The sequence below is a fragment of the Meleagris gallopavo genome, chromosome 2 (assembly GCF_000146605.3).
Source record: "Meleagris gallopavo isolate NT-WF06-2002-E0010 breed Aviagen turkey brand Nicholas breeding stock chromosome 2, Turkey_5.1, whole genome shotgun sequence".
Lineage (NCBI taxonomy): Eukaryota > Metazoa > Chordata > Aves > Galliformes > Phasianidae > Meleagris > Meleagris gallopavo.
This window is the reverse complement of record NC_015012.2, coordinates 16343764-16366783: the sequence shown is the minus strand read 5'-3', so window position 1 is coordinate 16366783 and position 23020 is coordinate 16343764. Positions and strand designations below refer to the sequence as shown.

Below are 23020 nucleotides of genomic sequence, written 5' to 3'. Positions count from 1 at the left end.
TGGTCTTTTAAACCTATTATGTAGACAAACAGAACACTTGAACATACCTGGTAGAAACCAGATTGAAAGAAGTCCTCGGTGCATAACAGATTTTAATAGAAAGTAAGAGTCTCAAATAGTAGAAAAACCTACTTTCATTGGCAAACCCCTCAGTGGTATTTCCAGGAGTATAACTGGGACAGAACTAGTTTCATAAAATGGAGTCACAGAAATGAAAGTTTTGGAAAAGGTGTGGACTATTTGCTTACCCTGATTTCACAATTTGCATTAAACAGAAAAATAAAACCCATAGAACTGAAGGTTTTGTGGAAATAGTAAGATTCCAAAGAGACATTTTTCAAGAATCACAACTAACATACTTGCAGAACCATCCTTCAAGTAAATACATATTCAGTTGCAGCAATTAAGGCAGTAATTTTGCCAATGTAGTTATAAGATTGCTTATTAGAAGAGAGCTTTCCTCAGTCTGCTGAATATGTCAGTGTTGCCTGACATCCATAGCTATTCACAGCTGTAACCAGCCTGCACCCCCATTACCACCTCTATGTTATGTCTCTGTAACCAGACTTGACAGACCTAACAAAAAATTTTACTGTGAATGGAAAGAAACTGTGAATGGAAATAAAACGAGGCACAAAAAAAAAAGTCATTACCAAACCAGAGCTCTTTGTTTTCCATAAACTTTGAGGGCAAAAAAAATTAAGTTTTAGGATGTGATAAACAATGCTGATGGGCATTCATTTTTGACTCATTTTCCTCTCTTTCCACTATGGAACAGTGAAGTTGTTACGATCCAGATTACCTCAGGATGACCCAGGAAACTACCTCAACAAGCTCAACCTGAGAACTAAGCTATACTGCTACAATTTCATCTCCCTGGAACCTTAGCTTATGCACTGCAAAAGAAAAGAAACACAAAAATACCAAAAAAAAAAAAAAAAACACATACCTGCCCTTTGACTCCATCTAAATTATGACTTTGCAGTGTAAACTTCATGTGGACTTTGTAAGAGACATAGCAGTATTCCACTGAACATTTATAAACCTAAGCCAGGAAGATAACTACTACATTTAATTCACACGCCTATCTCAATTATAACTGTTTGCTCAGTTAAACCTAATCAGTTTGTAAGCCTTTAAAGAAATTTTACTTTCCGAAAATAAGTTGTCAGATAGATAAACTTCAAAGGCAAAAAAGAACTGGAAACAACATATGCAGCTACCAACTAGGGAAAGGTCACAGATTAGGTGAAAAAAAAAGAAAACCAACAGCAGAAATCAGGCTATAAGCACAGAAAGCGATGGGCAAACTTCCCTTTCTTTACATTTTAACTACTAGATTTCTACTTAATTGCAGGATGCGGGTGCTTGTTTTCCTTCAGTATTTATTTCTGTACCTGTTTTTAAAATAGTTGAGGAATTATATTCAAAATCATGTTTACCAAAAAATGTAGACCCTTATAGGGTGGTTATAAATTAAGATCAAGGCTTGAGAAAAAATACATTTAATCTGTAAAATACAATCCCTTCATTTAGGCCTTCTGAAAAATGATAAGCAAAATGCTACCTTTGTCAGCCTCTAAACTTCTGCCAGACTGCCAAGAAGCCTCCCAAAAGATGTTGTGAATACTGCACCACATCAATACTACTTTCTAACAGTCACACAACCAAGTTCTCTTTAATAGCATCAAGGCAAACTCAGATACAAATAAAAGCTGTAAGCAAACTTCAAGTACTGAACACCTACCAAAAAAAAACCCTACTACTATTCTGCTATTGAGTTTTGAGAACTTTTAATAGTTTTGATTACTTACGACAAAAGTCGGTCAACTTTTGGTCCATTACGTCCCTGAAAGACAACAGGTGGCTTGTATACCTTCATTATTCCTTACAACCTATACACTTCCTCTGTTTCTGATGCTCTTGGTCTCTTTATTTATGAAGCAGCGATGATTTTGAAGTTATTTATAAACATTAACTCAATAAATTCCTCAGTGTCATGCCAGATACCAACTCAGTGAATCATATTCCTGACAATATATTTATCATGGCTAGAAGAGAAGGTAAATTTATACTCAGGGGTAGCACACAGAGGCATTTCATGAACTCATCTTGTATTTTAAAATGTTAAGTAACTCTGAAGTTATCAGCAAATATCTATGTCAACGGAGGTTGCTCATTACCAAATAACCAGTGGAATTTGTATATACTGCCTAACACTGACAAAATGAAAAATAACTCTTAGGACAAAAGAAAGCCTTCACTTTTTAGGATCTAACAGAAGCTCAAGTGTTTTAAAGCTTATCATTGTTATATTTAAATTACTGAAAGTTAAGGAAGGTTAAAAGTTATCCTGAAATACTCCTTGTTTTTTTTTTTTTATATGGAAAGCACACACCTGTGGTAAGGTTGCTTTTAAGAAAATGACAATTTAAAAACTTACCACTGAAATTATTTAATTGACCACTCAATCTATAATCTTGGCCTTACAAAAACCTCAGTGTTTTACACTGCATACGTGGTACTAGTGGCTTCATAGACTGTTGTTCAATGCATACTAATGCAAACTTTCATTTAATACGCTCTGAAAAGTAAAATTACTATTTTAGTACTTTATTCAAAATGTAAGACATCTAAATGATTTCTAAAACAACAATCTTTGAAAAATGTAGGACACTTCTGTTGACAAAGATTTAATTAAATTCTTCAGTTTCCAGATTCAGTAAGATTCTTGAACAGCTATGAAAGCACAGTATAACATCAGATGAGTTGAAGATCTCCTTTAATATCCCATTCTTCACCGGCCACTCCTGTGGCAAAGTATTTGTGAGGCAATACTTGTGCCTATTTGTGCCTAGGGAAGCCCGGAAGTTACAAGTCACTGAAATTAGCCCTACTTCAAAAGCAGGAGGTTAGACTAGATGATCTTTACAGGGTCCTTTTCCAACCTCACTTATTACGAAAGCCGATCTTTTATTCTCAGACCTAGAATCACCTAAAATGTATTTTCCTAAACTTCCTTAATGTGGAAGTTGGTCAAACACTACTGGAATGAGGGATTTTTAAGGGAAGGGATACGAGACCAGCACTTAAGAGAATTATTATTGAGTCACACTGTAAACAGAAACCCTTCGTCCCAAGACACACATTTCAGAAGCAATAGACTCTGCAAAGCTTGCATTTCTACTGATGCATCTCAACTCCATATTCCTTCCCACACAGTAACGTTCATTCCCTTCTCCTGCGCTCTCGTGTCTTTCTGCTCCCCACAATTCTGCCCACTCTGCCACTGAGACTAGAAATGTCACCCAAAGACCTGTCAAATGTAATACATACATAAGTGCTTTTCTTTCCCCCAACTATTTACTATTCTCTACATTATCACAGGAAGATTGTTGTTATTACAGTCTGAAAATTAAAAGACACTTAGTGCATAAGATGTAGCTCAGAGTTAATTGAACTGTATTACAATTATATGCTTACAAAGACAAAAAAAACAGAGACAGCAGAATATTTGTGATATGTTCTGATAAAATTGTGTTTCTCTTAAGCTTGTTGACACAAAAGCAGTATTTTTTCCACAAACAATCTGGCTATCAACATGAGTAAGTACTCATTCTAGTTCCCTATCTTTTTTCATGGGCAGAAATAAAGACAAATCAAAAACAGGACCAGACTTCAAAGAGGACGTTATATTAGATGAAGACAAGTAGAGCACACAGATCAAATGAAAAGTGAAGCCATAAGAACACCACCTAATAATACAGCCTTCATGCATAATAAGAAGTTTCAAGAGACTTTCAGAGCTCTTCATACAGGGCAGCACTTCTTTCTGGTGACATCCATCTACAATGCCTCTCTGCTAAGTATTTCAGCACTAGAAATTTCAATTAATAAAGCCTTCTAAAGGAACAGAAAGGGAAATAACATTAAAAAACATTACAGTGGAACAAAAAAGATCAAAAGAAAACAGCTGTTTAAAAATCTGTCAAAAGAAAAGAAACATAAAAAGAGACCTTTATCATGGCAGCAGATTTACACGTAAACACCTTAAACAGACAGATTTGTAATGAACTTCTTGATGTTCATTTTTAAACAAGGGAACTGTCAGATAAAGCAATTTATCCTCAGATTTAAGAAGTGACATATACTGCTAGAAAGACACAGACAAGTATGACCAATGTTGACGTCAATACTTTGTTCCACAAGTATAGAGAATTCATGTAATATATTATATGAACTGTTTGTAAATTGGCCATCTGTTTTCACTCACCTCTACACAAACTAAGTAAAAAGTGTAAAAACAGAAAAATCTTCAGCACTATTACCAATGAGACCCAGCATGTTAACACTGTTCCTGTTAGCACTGAAAACTATTATGTGCATTTCACTGTCAATCTGAGCCACTTACTTTTCATTCAAGGACCCCATTCCCTGCATTGTACTCTGTGTAACCCAAATCACTCCTAGCACCCCTTCTGGAAGGGAACAGTTAATCACCTGGGAGCAGTTTGATGGTAAGACAATCCAGGACTGCTTCACAGGCAGTGAAGATAATCCAAGACCTTTGTTTTTTTACTTTCAACTCTGTCTGATACCATTACCCTACAAGACCCTGCCATTTCATACAGCACTATCCCAGACACTCTCCAAACAGCACTAATCTGTACTGACAGGCAACAAACGAAGGACTATGACAGTTTGGAAGTTTGTTCCCAGAATGTAGCCAAATGATTGACACACACTAATCATTAGAACAAATTGGGAAAAAAATCCTGCATGTTAAAAATGTTACAGGTCTGAAAAAGTGGACACGGCACAAGGCTCAGAGGCTTCTCATTGAACAGAACACTGCTTAGAGGATTGCCACCTGGCCAGAGGATCAGAGACATCTCCCAGTATTGCTACAGTTGAAAATTACACTACTAATGGATCTCTGAATTCATACACTGGAAGCTGAAAATGAAGGTTGTTGGATGTTTTATTGTTTTTTTGCTAAGATATTATAAATGGAACAAGTTTTCTAGTTTTCCCATGTAATATTTTGATCTACTACACCTGCACCCAGCAGAAATAAAAAAGCCATTCCCCTGGATGATTTAATTATTTATTTCCAAATGTTAGAAGTTACTTCATTGCTTACTTTTTACTTTCTTCTTTAGAAGCAGGTGTACAAACCTGAAGCTACAACAGACACTGGAAAAAAATCAGTCTCGCTGAAGATAACAGTGGTGAAATCTTTCATCCAGGCCAACCAAATCTTTCATGACAGGCCGAGACCACCAAGCCTTGCAAGATCTGAATGGTTGGAGACCAAGAACAAGTGATCTAGCTATTAAGTTTTTATAAAGCAAAGCTGTGCTATTGAAAATCACAAGCATATGCTGCCCTAGTGGAAGAGATTAAGTCCTCATCATTTAATTTCTCATTATCAGTGAAGAGCAACTACATTCTTCAATTGAACAGCTTGCTCGCTTGCAGTACCATACCTTCTCTGGATGTCCAATTCCTCTTGTGATGGGCCATTTTGTACTTGAGAGGGAAGCTGTGAATTCTGTCGAGGCAATGTAGGACCTAAAAGTGAAGACAGATAATAAATCAATAGTTTGGACTTTTACTTCATGGGGGGGGGGGAGAAGAAGTGCAACAATCTAGGAACATGAACAGCCATTGCATGACATAGAAGCTATCTACTCCTGCTTTGTAAGCCAAACAAGCTCAACAACATAATACAGCAAATAAAAGCTGCAACAAACGTTACCTGATCTGCAAAATGGATTTATTTCACATGGATGAAATTTTTACAGAAATGCAAAACGAATTTTTATAGATGATGGGACTTAACAAAAGCTCTGAAAAGCACCCATGTCTGGTCTGTTATTTTCTTAAAACAGTGAACAAATGTTCTTGGAGGAATAGAAAAGGCTCAAAAACTATAGCACTCACCTAAATAGAACACTGGAAGTTAAAAAAAAAAGGAAAGAACAGGAGAAAAAAAACATCAGAAGCTTATCAACATATCAAAAGAAGGAAAATAAAGTATGTTTCTACAAATCACACCAAAATTCACTCAGATTTTAGCTTCTCAACTTGGATCAGAGAAACTCCCATTTGGGGTAGGCAAGTACTGTGTCAAAAGGAAAAGGCACGTAACTATTGCCAAAACTGCACACTATTAAACACAAGAGATGTAAACGAGAAGGACATCACTTATCTGTGACTTCTGACTGGTGAGCAATTCTAAAAGCAAAGAGGGTTTCCTACTTTGCTTGCAAGTATCTATACAGTACAAAATTATTTCAGAATTAACAAAACTGAAGGACAGAAAATTGGAATTACATAAAGCACATAGTAAATGCATTTTTTCCTGCAATAATGGTTGGTAAAACAGAAAATCAATTAAATGGCAGCTACCTCTAAGATTACAGAACTTAGAATCAAAGAGAATTAGGATGAACAAAAATTGATCCATTTCCAAGGAGGTCCCAAAGCAAAACAGGAATTTCTTGCCAAGATTCCACAAAAGTAGTTAAGAGTGGGGGGGTTGTAATGAGATCTCATCCATCTCAAATGTCAAAATGTAGATGCTGTTTGCCATCTGAACTCAGGAAAGTCATCCAAAACATAGAGAGATCATGTGCAACACATTGAGACATCAAGGACAGTTAATCTGCCTCAGATTCAGCAAACAAGTGCCCTGTTCAAAGGCAACACAACAAGGTTTTTACTCAAAACAGCACTGACTTGTTTCCACTGTGGTCATGCATTCAATGGATCCTGAATACGCTAAAACTTTCCGCATCCTACAGTTAAAGTGCAACGTATAAACTTACTTATAAAATACAGAAGTGGGAAGTGTATTACAGAGGTTATCTTTCTTATTTATTCTTTTCAGCAAGCATCAGGTCCTGATGTCTAAGTGTACAACAAATAAAAGTGGCTTGTATGCACTACTTTTGCTTGGAGCATCATTAAGAGCTACCAACAAATGTGAATCTTTATTACTTTTAATGCAGAAGACCTACCTACAATGACAATTAATAATAAAATTGTCAGTAAGTGGAAATATACTGGTCATCTGGGAAGTTGTTCTGCTTTAAAACTTCTGAAATTAGATTTCTCTGCTCATCTCTCCTGCATGACAGCTGCCAGGCTTTTATGCCCATTAAGCTGTGACTGAAGCTCTCAGGCAGCCCAGGAAGCAGCCTGACTGTCTGCAATCATGCTACAGCCTTTCATGGTCTTTTAGAATTAGACACTATCCAGGAGCAGCTGTATGGCTGCACAAAGGTACTGGATGCCACTAAGTGCTGGCTACATCTCACATATTCCTTTCAATCAGACCTGTCATTTATCAGAACAAACCACATAGATCTAAGCATTAGAAAAGAAAGAACAGAAATTAGAAAAAAAATAAGAACAACTTTTGATGATGGCTTTGCTCATTCACTAACTAGAACTATAATACACTAGAAACAACTTCATCAAACCTACACCCATATATAGTGTTCAATGAAGACAGAAGGGAAAGGAGGGAAATGAAACAACACAGACTGGTTGTTGTATCTTACTTTTGTTATTCTACAAGTAGAATTTGTACTTTAAATGATTATGTTCTACCATGGATCACAGCCTCAAACTTCTTTGTAGAATACACGGTGCCAAAACACACAAGCCAAGCTTGCAGAATCTAACCAACCCACCCTAGAAAGTTCTGGTACTTGCTTTGCATCTGTACATGCAAGAAACCCAAACACAGTCACCTGCTAACAATTAACACGGTTTGGTTTAGTGCCTCATATTTTTGCCATGAGAAAACACAACCTGAGCATAACAAAGGCTTTTAGGAAAGAAATGGTGAGCTGCAGAGCCATCTGGCCTGTTCACCAACAAGTTTCTCTCTGCAAACACACACTTACAAAAACCCCACCGTTCTGATGGATGTAGGCAAGTTAAAAGGTACATATCAAGTGTCAAAGCATATGTTTGATGCTATAAATCCATTTATTACAATAGCCAAGACCACGATTTCCTTGCTAAACTGCAACCTTTCAGATGGGGGGCAAGATGCTATAAAAATTTAAAAAAGCAGAAACAAGCAGGAGCTGGGTACTAAAAAGCTTTCTCAGAGGCTTCAGGATACTTCGGCAACATCAAGCTCACCGAGAAGCAATCACAGACCCTGCTTGGAAGAAGCCTGAAGCAGCAGGATTACTATCTTGAAAGATCAGTACAAACCAAGTATAATATGAGGCTGAATGGTCTATGCATTTTGAGTTTTGAGGAAAATCTAACATCTTTCTTTCTCTCAGGAATATATAGACAGTGCACTCCAGCATATTTTAACAGAGGATATGATTTCATATTTCATCCATCTCCTTTAAAGGCTTTCCATTTTTCAGTCTGTTCTCACCTCTGCATCCCCCTTCCTCTGCAACAGTTTGGACAACTGGCTAATGAGAGATAGACTGGAAATCCAATGCACCAGGAATCCCCCCCAAGGGGAAAAGCCTGCCAAAGTTGCCTCTCCCAGCAGGTCAGGATCTGTCCTGGTTCTTCCCACAGATGACTCTTGGCACCACTCAAAGCAGGACATCAGGCTGCAGGCAGCTGCATGGGCCAAATTAAGCATCTGCAATATCACCTTTCTAAAACTGACTTAACTCCATATGACTGTTCAAGAGCAGAATTTATTAATTCCAGTTGCATAATGCTATGAAGGTGCAGTTAGCAAGTTGGCAGCAGAAACGCATGATTTTCTCAATGCCTTTCAGCCTGTTTCCCCCCCATCCCTCAATATCTGCAATTATGTTGTCCTGCTTTGGAATTCTACTTCAAACTCTCCACCTCGCCTCTTTTAACATCCCTTGTCTTACCTTAATAGCATTGGCAAAGCACCTGAAGACATTACATTTCTATAAGGCAGTAACCCTAAAAAAACAACTACTATCCGATATAGGAACAACCCATGAACTACAGGATATTCAAGGACCTATACAAGGTCTATACAAGGCTATAGAAGTGCATCTCTTCATTTACTAGGACAGGCTTGCTTCAGAGCTGGTCAGACAGCTGGGGTAGGTCCAGCCAACAAACATACAAAAATACAACTCCAATACAACTGCTCAGAATACAGCAGTAAAATACAAACTTTTAAAAATCAAGTGTCTTTAGAAAAACTTGACCAACTGTATCACAGGAATTTTATTTTGAGGTGAAGATATAAAGAGAAGCAGTTATAAAAACAACCCAGTAATTAAGAATTCCCATTGCTTAATTCCTCAGTGTATCAGCGCCAGAACTACATAACATATCCATTATGTAGTCTGATATTCCAGTCTAAGTAGGAATGACTTTTCAAGGACAAATGGAATGAAAGCAGACAGCAAGTAAATTTGTATAGGCATACGTTATAAAGGTAAGTGCATTAAGAATAGTAATGAAAGCCTTTTCCAAAAGGTTATAAAGGACAACCTGAACAGATCTACTAAGCAAAGAACACACTCCAGACAGGAGTTCAAAACTAGAACAAAAAGATGCAATTCTGCTGTGGAATGTCAGAACTTTTAAAATGCAATAATAAAATTGTGTATTTTAAAATAAATGCTTAATCTTTTTAAATGAATGGAAAGTAGACTTTACTTGTACTACCAATCCCTAGGATAGGAAAAGTAGTGATGGCAAAGTAAACTCTTGTCTCTACTTCTCCTGTTCAGAGTCTGTCCTACTACAGTGCATCACAGAATAAAGCCTTGGCAGTGCTGCTATCTACTCCTCAGCAAAAGCAAAGTGGCACCACTCACCTAGACCTAGATTTGGATTAGGGATTCATAAATAAGACTACAACAGTCAAAAACCAGGGCATTAACAAGTAAAAAAACTACTCAAGTACTTCTGCATAAGCTAATCATCTTCAAGACTTCCCAATCCTTCCAATATCTACTTCCTCATATATGGCTCCCTTTTTATAACTGCCTTCAGTTGAATTAATAGACTCATTTTGATTTATTTTAGCAGAAGGATAAGTAGGTTACTTTTTTTGTTCTTCTTATATAGAAAGTCAATACTTTTCATTTCACTTCACAGATACTTTTAGTTGATCAAGGTAATAAAAGGGGCCAAGAATAAAAGACCTTAAAAATATATAAAAATACATTTGAATTTGAGTAGAGATAAGCCTTCTATCAAAGCCAGCAGAGCCTCCTTATCAGCAGCAGCAGAGCCCTGAAAATAAAACTGCTGGGTGTTACACTTGGCTTGGGAACAAGCTTGTTTGGCGACCTTAAGCTTGTGGCTTCCCTCCCCACCACCATTCTACATAGGGGGAAACAGAGACAAAAGCTTCTAGAATATAGTGCTAAGGTCACTTAACAAAATCACACAGTTTGTCTTTAAAAAGAAGCAGAGTCAAAAGTTAAATATATTAATCTACTGCAAGCTATTTATTACATTTTTTCCCTGATTCTGTAAAAAATTTCTTTAAATAGCTATCTTACAAACAGTAACTGTTTTTGTATAATGCTAAAGAAATGAACCTTTATAACAAAGTGATATTTCCACAATTACATTCTTGACTATATGACAATGCTGTTTGCAAAAGGCTTCAGATTTAGTCTAGCTGCAAATTCTACAGGGAATATTTAAGACAAATATAACTCTCAAGAGAAGAATATATCATTATCCAATGCTTATTAAACAGAACTTTATCTATAAAATTAATATACTTCTGCCTATGGTTGCTCTCCAGTTAAGACCAACTATCAGTTTTTCATGAAATTCTTTGGATTGCCAGCCCAAGCCTCAACATTTCCATTTGATATAACAGTTATCCTCAAGAACCACACAAATCAGAAATACCACACAGGCAAAACTTAAAGGTGAGCATATCACTGAAAACTGAGCAACTCCCCCTGCCCTTCTCAATACCACAAAGAAGTTGATTGTTTTGATAATCTTACATGCAACTCAAATGGAAATATTTTGCCTAAGAGCAGCTCAATTTATTTCATATCTGAATTTTGGCATATAAATCAGGATTAGTTATTACAGAAGCTGACAGTTAAAAAAAATCTCTCCTTAATCAATCCAATATACAAAAACAAGAGGAAAAGCTTACTACCAAAACCAGAGATATTAGCTCTTGACAACACAGGTAATACCACATCACACTCCTATCATTCTGACAGGGAGCGCTGACAGCCTGCTCCAGAGCTGCCAAGAGGACAAGTACTGAATAATTACACCATTGCAGCAGAATCATTTTTCTCTTGATACAAGTTTTAGCATGATGAGAAACACAACAGTACAAGGAGAAGCTCTCCTTCCCCCTACTTCCCGTGTACTTCTCATTTAAGCCTCCTATAATCTCTATACGTAATATCATGAGGCAACTCCAGTTTCCACCCCCAGTTTGTATTTCCCAAAGACGCTAAGTTATTCAGTCTATGATATGAATAAGTCCATTCAAGGATTTAATTAACTATCTTTGCCAAAAGAGAAAAGACCATATGTAGCTGTAATTCCAAAGCTGTGAATAAAGCATGCATTTTTTCCTCTGTAAAGGTTCGATTCGTTAAGAACTAAACAACCTAGCTTCCAGGGTTACTAATCATTTTAAAGAAACATAACTTCCAGTTCCTTTTTACTGTTGGATCAGCAAAATAAAGACAGATTGGGAAGGAAAAGGTTCTTCTCCTCTTCCTGATTTTCATATGAGTTAACATACCATGTAAAGCAAAAGAAACCCAAAACAAACAACACTGAATCTTACATGCATATGATTATATTAGAAAGAATTAGTATAGGCTTGCTGACAGTTGTACAACACCTTTCAGTTATCCCTTACCAGCTTCCATCTGCAAACAACCTTAAGCAGCAAACTACAAATGTAAGTCTCATACTTGTTTTCTTCTTCTCTTAGCACAGCCTTCCTGGGACTAAAGACAAAGGTACTACAAAATAATGCTACTTCCAAAAACACTGGAAGATACATTCTGCAGTAAAACTGAATGATATCTGTTTCTTCTTCCTACCTCCCAACCTACAACTCCCTTTTCTCACTCATCTGTTTTCTTTCATTGCCATGCTTCTCTTGTTCCAGAGTCACTTTGTATTTGCAACACAACACAAAACCTACACAGCAAGCACTCATCTTTATTCAAGCCAATTAAGACCAATTACCAAATACCTGGAACGCACAGCATGCAACCTTTAAGCCAGAAATCCTCTTCAAATGACCTCTTAAACCGATGACACATTTGTCATTCGGATAAGGCGTAGTGCCTCTTGACTGCCTGCAACAATTACTTTAATGAAATGAAATCTTTTGCAAATCTCCCAAGTGAGTGCCAGAAACAAAGTTTGATTTCTTTTAATACATCTCCTGAGCAGGAGTTCGTAGCCTCAGTAGGCTGACTTCAAATCTCAGCGTAAGGATTGCACTCTGCATGCTGGCCTTCTGTCCTGGTGTGCAGGGGGCCCGTGGTCTGCTCAGCCGGTCAGCAGAAGCACAGGGGCTGCTTGCACAGCTACTGCAGCCACACAAAATTGAGTGAGAACACGTTGAGCTCTGTATTTATTCCAATAACCAACATTCAAATGTAGGAGAAATTGCAATAATCACATGATCTCCAGATCAAGGAGAGAGAAAAACTAGACATACAGCACATTTCAAACAGTTTCACTGACAAGGCAGCTTTGAGAAAAACACTTCGGTTTTATTTTTTTAAATCAGAAAATTGCTGTTTGCAGTAATGTTTTTTTTTCCGCTCCAACTTCCAACGTTTTCACTCTGCCTTCTAAGCTCGTTCGAACGACAAAAAGCCTGTTGTGCTCAGTACTGCATGCACCCTGTCTGCTCCTGCAGGACCACTAGAGGGAGAGAGATACTAAACTAAGCTTCCAATGAGGCCACTACGAGTAGAAGACCGAGGACATTTTTCCAATACATGCAAGAGAAGGAGATGAAGACTACATAATTTTAAAAACAGAGAGAGTGAGCTCTAACAGCTCCCCGGAAAACCAAAAGCACATCAACAAAATAATATTTAATATTCCCCAGAAGTCATTTAGTTTTCTGTGAACCTTAGCATAAGCCATAGCTTTATGAATTTCTTAACAGTACACTCAGCTAGCATTAAAACTGATTTCCTTCTATGAATAAAAATAACCAAGCTACTGAAGGGAATTGCCAAAATGAGAAAACAGCGGGAAATAAGGATACTGCAAGAATCAAACTTCCATTGTAAGCAATTTTGCAGAAGTGAGGTTATCTATACTGGATTTTATTACTTAGATTTTAAATGCTCTCTTAGATACACCAAGAAACTCAGCAGTTTCTTTTGTTTTATTTTAGAGGAGAGACAAGCTCTCCTCTTTAGGTACATGTTTTTGAAGCAGTATCACAACAGCTAAGATGCACATCATACAAATTTTTACAAGTCTAGCAGATAAATCAGAAGAAACAAAACCAACCAATATATAGCATATGTTGACTTTCATGTACTAAAACAAACTGTATGTATGCATGTGAATGCTTTTACAACCAGCACTGCAAAGTGAGATGGTTTGATAATAAACACCTGAAGCACCTGAAACATTTACAGTCAAACAGTCCTTAGGAAAAGAGAACTCTAAGAGAAAACATCCAGGCAGAACAGGATACACAACTGGATTACTTTAGGTGGCAAAAGACATCTTAATTCTAGCTACCCTTTATTTTTTGGCCTCATATACAAGCATTGCAGAATGCATCATCACTCTTTGTGCAGACAGCTTAGAATCTAGAGGCAAGTTCTTGAAACAACTATCAGAATGAAAAGAAACCTAAAAGTCACCTTTTTTTTTTTGCTGCAGTTGGGACAGCTGTAGTAAGGTTACCCACAGCATCTCTTCTACAAGAGAAAGAAACCTGGCACAGAAGTACTCTCTCTTGTTACAAGGGCAAACTTTAAAATTTAATGAGGACAAAAGAATTCTATTTGATTACATGAACACAAAAGCCTCTAGAAAGTCGTGTAAAATAAAATCTCCCTCTGCAGGCGTCCCAATGCTATACTGATCATTTTGCTGTAATATCTATCTAGAATAGATTATGGATACCACATGAAAACTGAAAGCCACTAAATTCACCCTAAGAGCTTAAATCTTCAACATCACCTACTCTCCCACTGAAAGAGAGCAAACGAAATAATAGATTTGTTGTCTAAATTGTATGTGCTCATCTCAGTGTTACTCCTAGAATCTAAAGTCTTGACACTAGGAAACTGTATGATAAGAACATTATCCTACTATCAAGAGGACAATACCAATTCCAAAGTTCAGAGGTAAAAGAAGTCTAAAATGTTCATAATAAACAATTACTCCTCGAGAAGGAAAAATATTGATACATATTAAAAACATTGAATAGTTTTAGAAATCCTGAAAAACACTCTGATTAAGAGTTACACATTTCTTCATCAGGCATTTTTTTTTTGTTTCCCAAAGAAAGTGGAGTCAGTAAGTTTCTACATGTAAGAAATATCATGAAAACAGATTGTTTTTATGAACTGCATCCACATGGACAGCATCAGGTTGAGAAGCACTATTAATCAGCAGCAGTTAAGTACACAAAACACCCAAATAATTAAATGGACTAGAGGCTTAATCATGACTAGAAGATCTACTGACTTTTCTGCATAAACATTTGAATGTTTTCATCCCTATTTGATCTACCTTCCAAAAAAAAGTTGAAAGACTTACCAGCTTCCTGTGAATTTAATACTTCTAAGGCATGCATCATGGCACTTGCGAAGACATTGGCATCTTCTTTGCTGCCAAAATTCAGACCATACACTTGTCTAGCATCACGCCACTGATGGAAGGTCTGTGTAGCCTGATTGTACTTGAGCCCTTTTGGAATGGCACAGTTTATTACCACCTACAACAGTTAACAAATGGAATAAATAAAATTGCTGTTTCATTGCAAGTTTCATTTCGATTTTATGGAGCAATATAAACAGTTCTGATTTTTAGTATCAGCGTAGTTGTGCAAATGCATCCAGATTTCAGAGACTGCCTTGGTTTTCCATTAACCTCAGAGTACTTGTTAAAAATATACATATATTCTAACAAAATTATCACCTTCCTCCTGTGGATGCTGCATCCCTTAGTTTGCAGCGCTTTCAGCAGCAGTTTACATGGACTTCTACTATGCATCATAAGGCATCATCCTGCAAGATTGTTACAGCTCACACAAAAGATGATAAATTCTAGCCAGTACAACAACCATTTATTACCAGCCATCCACAAAGATCTCATTGCATTTGGTAACTATATCCTCTCAGCTTTTTCCACTGACTATCAAAAAGAAAATTGTCCTCAGATGAATACACAGGTACTATTTATTACTTGCAACAAGTTTTTAGTGACAAATCACACAAGGTATTTTCAGTCTACGCCCCAGGTACATGGTAGAAGATAAACAGAAGAGAATCATTTCATGAAATGCTGGAAAAGGGGTGATACGTAGAAATTCTCCTCAAAAAAAAAAATTACAACTCCACCCCAAGTTATCACAAAGCAGAGCAAATTTTACAAGAGTGCCAGTCTGTTATTTAATCAAGATCTATTAAATTCTTCATCGAGGAATTACAATGTTATCATTACTGCTCCCTTCTCAAGCTCTCAGCATAGTAGATGTTTTTTTGAATAAATTGATCTGAGAAAATGAGTAACTATTCAACTGCAGAAAATAGGGAAGAACAGAAGTCCTTAGACCCAAACTCTGACTTAAAGAGAATCACATCATTTACATCTACACTACCACTCTTCCTTCCCAGAAAGGAAAGGTAAATATTGCACAAGGAGAATCATTTTAAACGTATACAAAGTGCTTAGTTTTAATGGGGAAAAGGTCATAATAAAGTTTCATTATTTGAATTAAAAATGAAAGTAAATTTACTACTTGAAGTTCCCACATTACCAAAGATGCATTTCTTAGTGTTAAAAAGAGGCAAAAAATTAATGTTCTTATTCAAAATTTTTAGAGATTCACTTACCTGATGATCTTGAATCTTCCTACCCACAACTCTGAATGTGTTGTTGCCTGTGTGATGATATATGTGAACTCTGCTGAATCCAGTTGATCCACCAGCTGGTACCCATTTCTTATTGGCATCATCGTAGACCATTACAGCAGCTCGTGCTTGGCAGATACTTTGTTCACTGTTAACATACAAGTATTTCAGATCAGAACATTAAAATTACTTCAGGCAAATTCTTTTCACTCAGAAAGTTGAAGTAGCACTCCTTGCAGCTTTCTCACTTTCCGTTAATTCAAAACTGCTATCACTTTGACATTTTGCTAACAGGCAATCATTCTGAACATGTACAGTCAAGACAAATACAGTATAACTACAAATGAAAAAAGCATTTACTTTTTTTTTTTTGTACCTTTTCTTAGCAGTTTTCTTCACATGTTTTCCTTTGTCCTCTCCATCAACTATGAGCTTTCTAATTATTTCTAATCTCTAATTTCTAACACTAAAGCTATAGACAGCATTTTGGACTAACAGTAAAGAGCAAAGAATCTGGAGCTGTACTAGCTTCATACAATTTGCGTTTTCCAATGGGCAACTAATTCTACAAGAAGTTAAGACTGGAAGGCCCTGGCTCTTGTTAATATGTATGAGGAGACAAACACAAATGCATGCATGCACACACAAATGCTAGGATGAGGTTCAGCACACAGAAGTTTATCTACTCATAAATGAAATGCTTTTTGGTTTTGATGTATTTTACATCAGTTAGCACCTAGAATTCACGTTTCCTCGTTAAGGAAAGGTTCTGTTAATTACTGAAAACTGCAATTTCAACATCAGAGGACTTTATTGACGTCCACAGCTAATCCTGATTATAGCAGTCATCCAGAAGCTAAGGAACAGCCTGAAGTTAAAGGGGGAATATCACGAAAGGCATCGTAATAGAAATGAAACTACGGAAAGCAGAATATACTGTAAACATGATTTATTGGAGGGGTGTGGATGGGACAACACAAATTGTCTTTGCGGGAAACGTCCAGATGCAGACAGGACATAAAAATAGAAAGGAATGATTTCTTATCAGTACGCCAAATTCTCTGAACATTGCACTTCAGCAGACCCAGCATTACAGAAAACACATGAGATGCCTGGCTTGCAAGGAATGCAGTGCACCATTTGGAGAACAGAGAAAGCTGAGGAGACATGCTTCTTTTTTTTTCTTTTTAATAAATAACAAAAGGACAGTAATGAAATATTTGCTCATAAAATATAAAGGTGGAGAAGACAACTCCCCCCACATTCCTACTAAAAAAAGAAGAATCAAGAGATTTTCCAATATCTCATCTGCATCTCCTGACACAAGAAAACACAGAAACGTATCCAGCTGTTTTGCTAGCTTTCAGTAACAATGGTTTTGACAAAACACTGCACCAATTTCCATCACATTTCCCCCATAGCTCTCTAGCTAACAGAGTAAATGCTCAACACCAGAATGGTGGAGAAGAGAGAACACAGATCGTGCTTCTTACAGCAGCAACAGATTCAAGATCAGACGAAGAAATACACTCCCGGTTCTAAAATGACAAGTATTCTCACTAGCTAAGCTCATAACAGGAGAACAATCTCTCAGTGGGCTACCCTTTTGCCAGACAGAAATTAGGTAAACACAAGTAGAGTAAGATTATAACGTATGAACTATACTGGGAAAAGAAGTGCAGTATATATATCTGAAATTTATCATTAGTCCTAAAGGACCACGTCTGGTCCAAAGAGAAATGCAAAGACTTGTAATCCTGTAAATAAAATAAGCTGCAAATCTCAGATGCTTCACAAGTCGTATTAAAAAGCACAGCACAGGTAGGTGGTGTTCCTTCATCTGAGAGGAATGCAATTCAAAAACATATTTGATTTCCCTATTTAGAGTCTTCTGGCAACAATCTTAGCAATGTTCAGATCCAGAAGTGCTCTGCATTGATCACGAAGTACAAAATAAACAGCAGTGGTTTTCTACATTACACAGTAGTTTTTCTAAACCTACAACAGTTTTGCTACATCTGAATTTGGGTTCACCTTAAGCATGATAAACCATAAGTGACAGGACCTAGATACTGATTTGGAAACAGAGCCACGTGGTCTGCAGAGTTCCCGTCAAAAAATAACTTTATCTCAGATTCACAATCATGTGCAGACAAAAAAAATAATAATTTAGATCCTATTAAAAATGGAGACAATAAGCTAATATATTCCAATTACAGTAAGGTAATACCAGAGAATGATTAAGTAATGGTACAGTGATCAGAAGACTTAATTAGTAGGACAGATCGCCAAATTCAGATGCTCTTTTTCTGTGCCTTCTTATTCTCTGCCCTGTCACGGTCCTTCCATGTGGCTAAGCTCTGGAGAAGCTCTGTTATTACGTGATTTTTTTTCTTCAACATAAGAAAAAAAACTTATTTTACAACTATTCAGAATGTAAGTGGCACAGTGTAAAGCACAAACAAAGCGGCCTTGAGTACTACTTCCAGCTTTTCTTTAACAACTGTTCTAATTATTTTTAGTTCCACTTTTCAGGCTATGCTACATACTACACAAAAGTCTCTATCACTAATATTTCATGCTCCATTTAAAATAAAATAATTTTCTTAATAGCAATGGGTAATTCTTACCCATACAACGATACAGGATGATTCACATCCTTTAAAAAAGGCAAATACCAACAGTTTCCAGTTGACCTACTTGATTATTACAAAATAAGCACTCTACCTTCATTTCACACAAATCCTAAAACTAAAATTTTCACATTCCATGCCTATAATTTTCCATCCAGGTACCAATTTGAAGGCAGCAAACTCCCCTCCTGCTAACAGCTCCCACCATCCATCACTTTGTTTACCAGCCTGCAGCAGTTAAGATAGACAAATGAAACCACTGCTATCAGAAACAAATTAAACCGTCACAGTGTGCTAGTCTTTTCCCAGCGTTCAATAATTGTACTTTACTACATGGAGGAAGACAAATTCAATTTCTTTCTCTTAGTAAAAGTTCTGCACTCTAAAATGACTGCTACTTATTCTGAAGAGGAATAGGAAGGCGTGATCTCTAGCAAAAATGGATTCTCAGGCCTTCTCTTTGATGCTTATTTGAGTACAACAGCCAACACTATAAAATAAATATGTAAGGCTCCCTCTCAAAATTCTCCTTTTTTAAAACAAGAACCATACCTGAGCTCCTGACCTCACAAGGCTACACCAAACCAAACAGCCATGTGTGTACCACACCACCACGCCACTGACAGGTCTAATAAAAAAACAAGGCTTTATTTTCTTTCCTTGATCCACCTTCTCCAGGGAAAGCACCAAGTTTTAGGTAAGGACTGTTAACCAGCACCTCACCCGTACTCTTCATATTTCTCCACTAGACACAAACTTCAGTTCAAAAGGGATAGGAGCCAACTGAAACAGAAGAGTGCCTTTATATTCTTTGTTCTTCATGTTTATTTCACTTCCCTGCTGTATTTCCAACAGGAAGAAGGTCTTCACTCATCTTGGTATTTATACGTGACCTCTTTACAGTCCACAGAGGCTCTATGAATGCCTGTATTCCTATGACTACAGGACTCGATTGTCAGATGTAAGGAGATGACTTCCTTCATCACCTAAAAGCCACTGTGGTATTATTACAGCACACATTTTCAGACAGATTGGGAATGAGCAAGTTCTCTACAGTATGCTGCGGAACAAATGGAAAAAGGTCATCACCTCTTTGCCATGCCACTAGACCTTCTAAAGCATCCTTCATTGACTCACATCCCTACAGTTTTTCTTTCTTCTGGTGTATATCCTAGTGTAACAGTCCCAGGAGCCGTTACATTCTGACTAGCCAACAGAAGCTCTTGCTGGGGTATGTGGGAGAACAAGCAAGACATCTCCCTCCAGCTCCAAAGGCTGCTGCCAAAACACGCAGCTGTTTCCAGGGGCCGACTGCCAGCTCACTGGGCCAGTGGGCTGCAGAACTGAAGTGACAATCTAAATCTTCACTCAATTAAATGAAGTGATTATCTATTTCCAAGTAAACTCGCTGAAATAAGCATGTGAAATGATATCCACAGAAGGGAAGATTTGTGCTAAGCAGCGCTTACCAAACCTTAGGAAGCGAAGCATACAAGCCCTCTCCCCAAAATTCAAAGCTTGACAAATAGCTGGATAAATATACGTTAGCAACAGTTCTATAGACATAAAGCTCTGACTGTTGAAGCCAACTATTATTCTGAATAAATCCACCTACAGCAATATTATATAAAGCTGAAGACAGGGGGGTTGGTTTTTGTTGGGGGTGGGGGGAAGTAAGGGGAGGTCTGGCACTCAAAAAGCTCACACAGAAAAATATAGTAGTAATGAATCATAAGATTGTTCTTAAGGGAGAATATACTTTCCTCCTCCAGCGATGAGATCATATGGAAAGTTGAAAAACCACAGCAAACTGACCCCTAACAGACATGATTCCTTTGCCCAAATGGAATGTGCTCCCTCTTTCACATTCCAAGTTCTTAAGCTCAGTGCACAGTGACACCAGCAGTCTGCTGAGCTAAGCCTCCCCCAGCAAAGGGGATGCTTGTTTTCCCTCCATTAAGGGATAAAAAAGGATGAAGGTTGTAGATGATCGAACGCGCACAGAGAAGTGCAGGATTGCAGCCACAGAAAAGATAATTCAATATACCAACAAAAGCAAGGAGAACGTTCAGAACCTGAGCAGTCTCAACCTTTAGTATGTTAGTGATATAACAACTAGAGTCGTGTTTGTTTGCCTGTTTTTAAGTCATATCCACTACCACTTCTTTTGGTGATTCAGTGGTTTTTGGCTGGTATGTTCCCAATTCATAGAAACAACATTCTCAAATGAGCAGTCTTTGTAGGTCAGAAAGGAATGGAAAGATGCTGATTCACCAAATGCCTACTTAGGATTTTCAAACTGCAACACACAGCTAGAAAACCACAAACATTTCTAATACTGATGTCTTAAAATAGAATTTCACAAGCAGCACAACATAGGTCCAAATATCCAGTTCTGTACCTTGGTGGAGTTTTGAAAAAATGATTTTCCCTGGTTGTTCCTGAACCCCTACTGGCATGATACAATGAGAATGTGTGTTCTCCACCTTGTTATTAAAAGAAAATACACCTGGTACTGCAGCACTACTTTCTATCAACTGAAAAGATACTCCACAAAGTTGGCATGTATTCTAAGTTGCTCATTTGGCTTAATTCAGTAGTTATTTGCTGGCATTTTTAAGTTAATAAGATGTTTCTAATGCCCTTAAGTTACTTTTCTCTCTAACTTACTAACTGAGCAGAAAGAACCTCCATTTTTTTCCTGCATTGCAAAAACCTGGCTGAACATGTTACTCCACAGAAGCACCGGGTGCCTGGTACAGCAGAACGAGCCACGTCACCTTGTTGTTGCATCCGACCTCAAATAACATGGCTTGGCCACTCCAGGACTTCAGATTGTACAGCATTTAACTCACTTTCTAAGCTATAGAATAAGAGCAATGTGAGACCAGCTGACATACTTAACACCTGCTTCTCACGCAGAATCTTTTTCTGACATTAGGATCACCCTGAGGACAAGACTGGCTGTTGATTTCTTAGAACAGGTCAAACTCATCCACGAGTTACCATTCAACTGGGAGGTGAAAGCAGAGGAAGCAGCTCCAGATTGCTTCACTAACAGCTCCCTTGTAATGTGTTAATTCTTGCCTTTGCTCGGAAAAACTTTTGATTGATAACTGAGAGATTCATTCATCTCTCCCACTTTTTCCCTTTCATGAATTACTCAGAACAGACGAGCTGCAGTATCAGAAACCAGACAAATCTGCATGGAAAACTCTATACTAGACATAAAGCCTACTACCAGTGAGGAGTAAAGGAAGCTGAACCTAAATGCTGGGACTGAAAGCTTGCAAAGGAACAAAGCTTTACTTTTGGCACGGTATTTTGCAATGCTTTATTCCGAAATTTTACTATTGTACAGCTTTTTTTCTCTCAATAAATGCCTTCAACAATGGAAATTGCTTCTCAATTTTTGTATAAAATCATTTAACATTAATCTAAGAGCAGCCTGTTTTAGTTACTATAAAATTAGTAACTAACTTACAGAATAAACTTCTTATTTTGCTGAAGATCTTTTAGTTTCACAGTTTTATCAACAGACCTGGCAGCAGGTGGCTATTGGAGAGGTTAAGGAAATCACTGCAGGAAGTATCATTTAAAACAACAGCTTAATCTCAAATGGAAGTATTTTTCACGTAATTTCTAAGCCTGTGAATTCTATATTTTCAAATATTGTTGCACATTACCACATTTACCATGAAAGTATTCCATAGAGTGGCCATGCAGTCACTGAGTTGGCAATTGAGTACCATCTCTACGTTTGTGATATGCTGAATCACGTAAAAATACAGCAATTATTCTCATTAGAAACTGCTATTTAAGTTTGAAAACATATGCTTGAGTGAGACAAACGTTCACAGTTCAGAATATTATTTCAGAAATATCAGACATGCAAATTTCTGTACAAATTGTTATTTGTTTTAATTGATAATAATAAAGTACACGCAAAAATAGTCTGAGAAATTGTAACAATGAATGTGTTCTTGTCATGGTTTCATGATTTTTCATTATCGGTATTCCACATCATAACATCATGCAATGTACTGGGGGTTTGACTGCTGATGCTCAAGTTCCGGGTGCCTGTCCAGCGGAGAAGAGCAGCTACGTTTCCCCAGGGGGCTTTGCGGTCAGCGAGGAGATATAACTCCCGGCAAGGTCACCTGATGCTCTCTTCTCTGCCTGCGCTGCTTCGCTTGCGCTTCTCTGCCTGCGCTGCTTCGCTTGCGCTTCTCTGCCTGCGCTTCTCGCCTGCGCTTCTCTGCCTGCGCTTCTCATCTCAGCGTTGTGGTAAGGCCGATCCACTATCAATTTCACATTCTCTCTCCTTATAAA

General features: G+C 37.5%; 1 protein-coding gene across 1 annotated transcript in view; it reads right to left on the bottom strand.

The window, feature by feature from the left end:
• ENAH (ENAH actin regulator) overlaps positions 1-23020 on the bottom strand; it is a 61876-nt gene that overhangs the window by 29381 nt on the left and 9475 nt on the right. Inside the window, 3 exon segments of the mRNA XM_031552350.1 lie at positions 5490-5574; positions 14740-14917; positions 16038-16203. Of these exon segments, the coding sequence (XP_031408210.1) occupies positions 5490-5574; positions 14740-14917; positions 16038-16203 (429 nt within the window).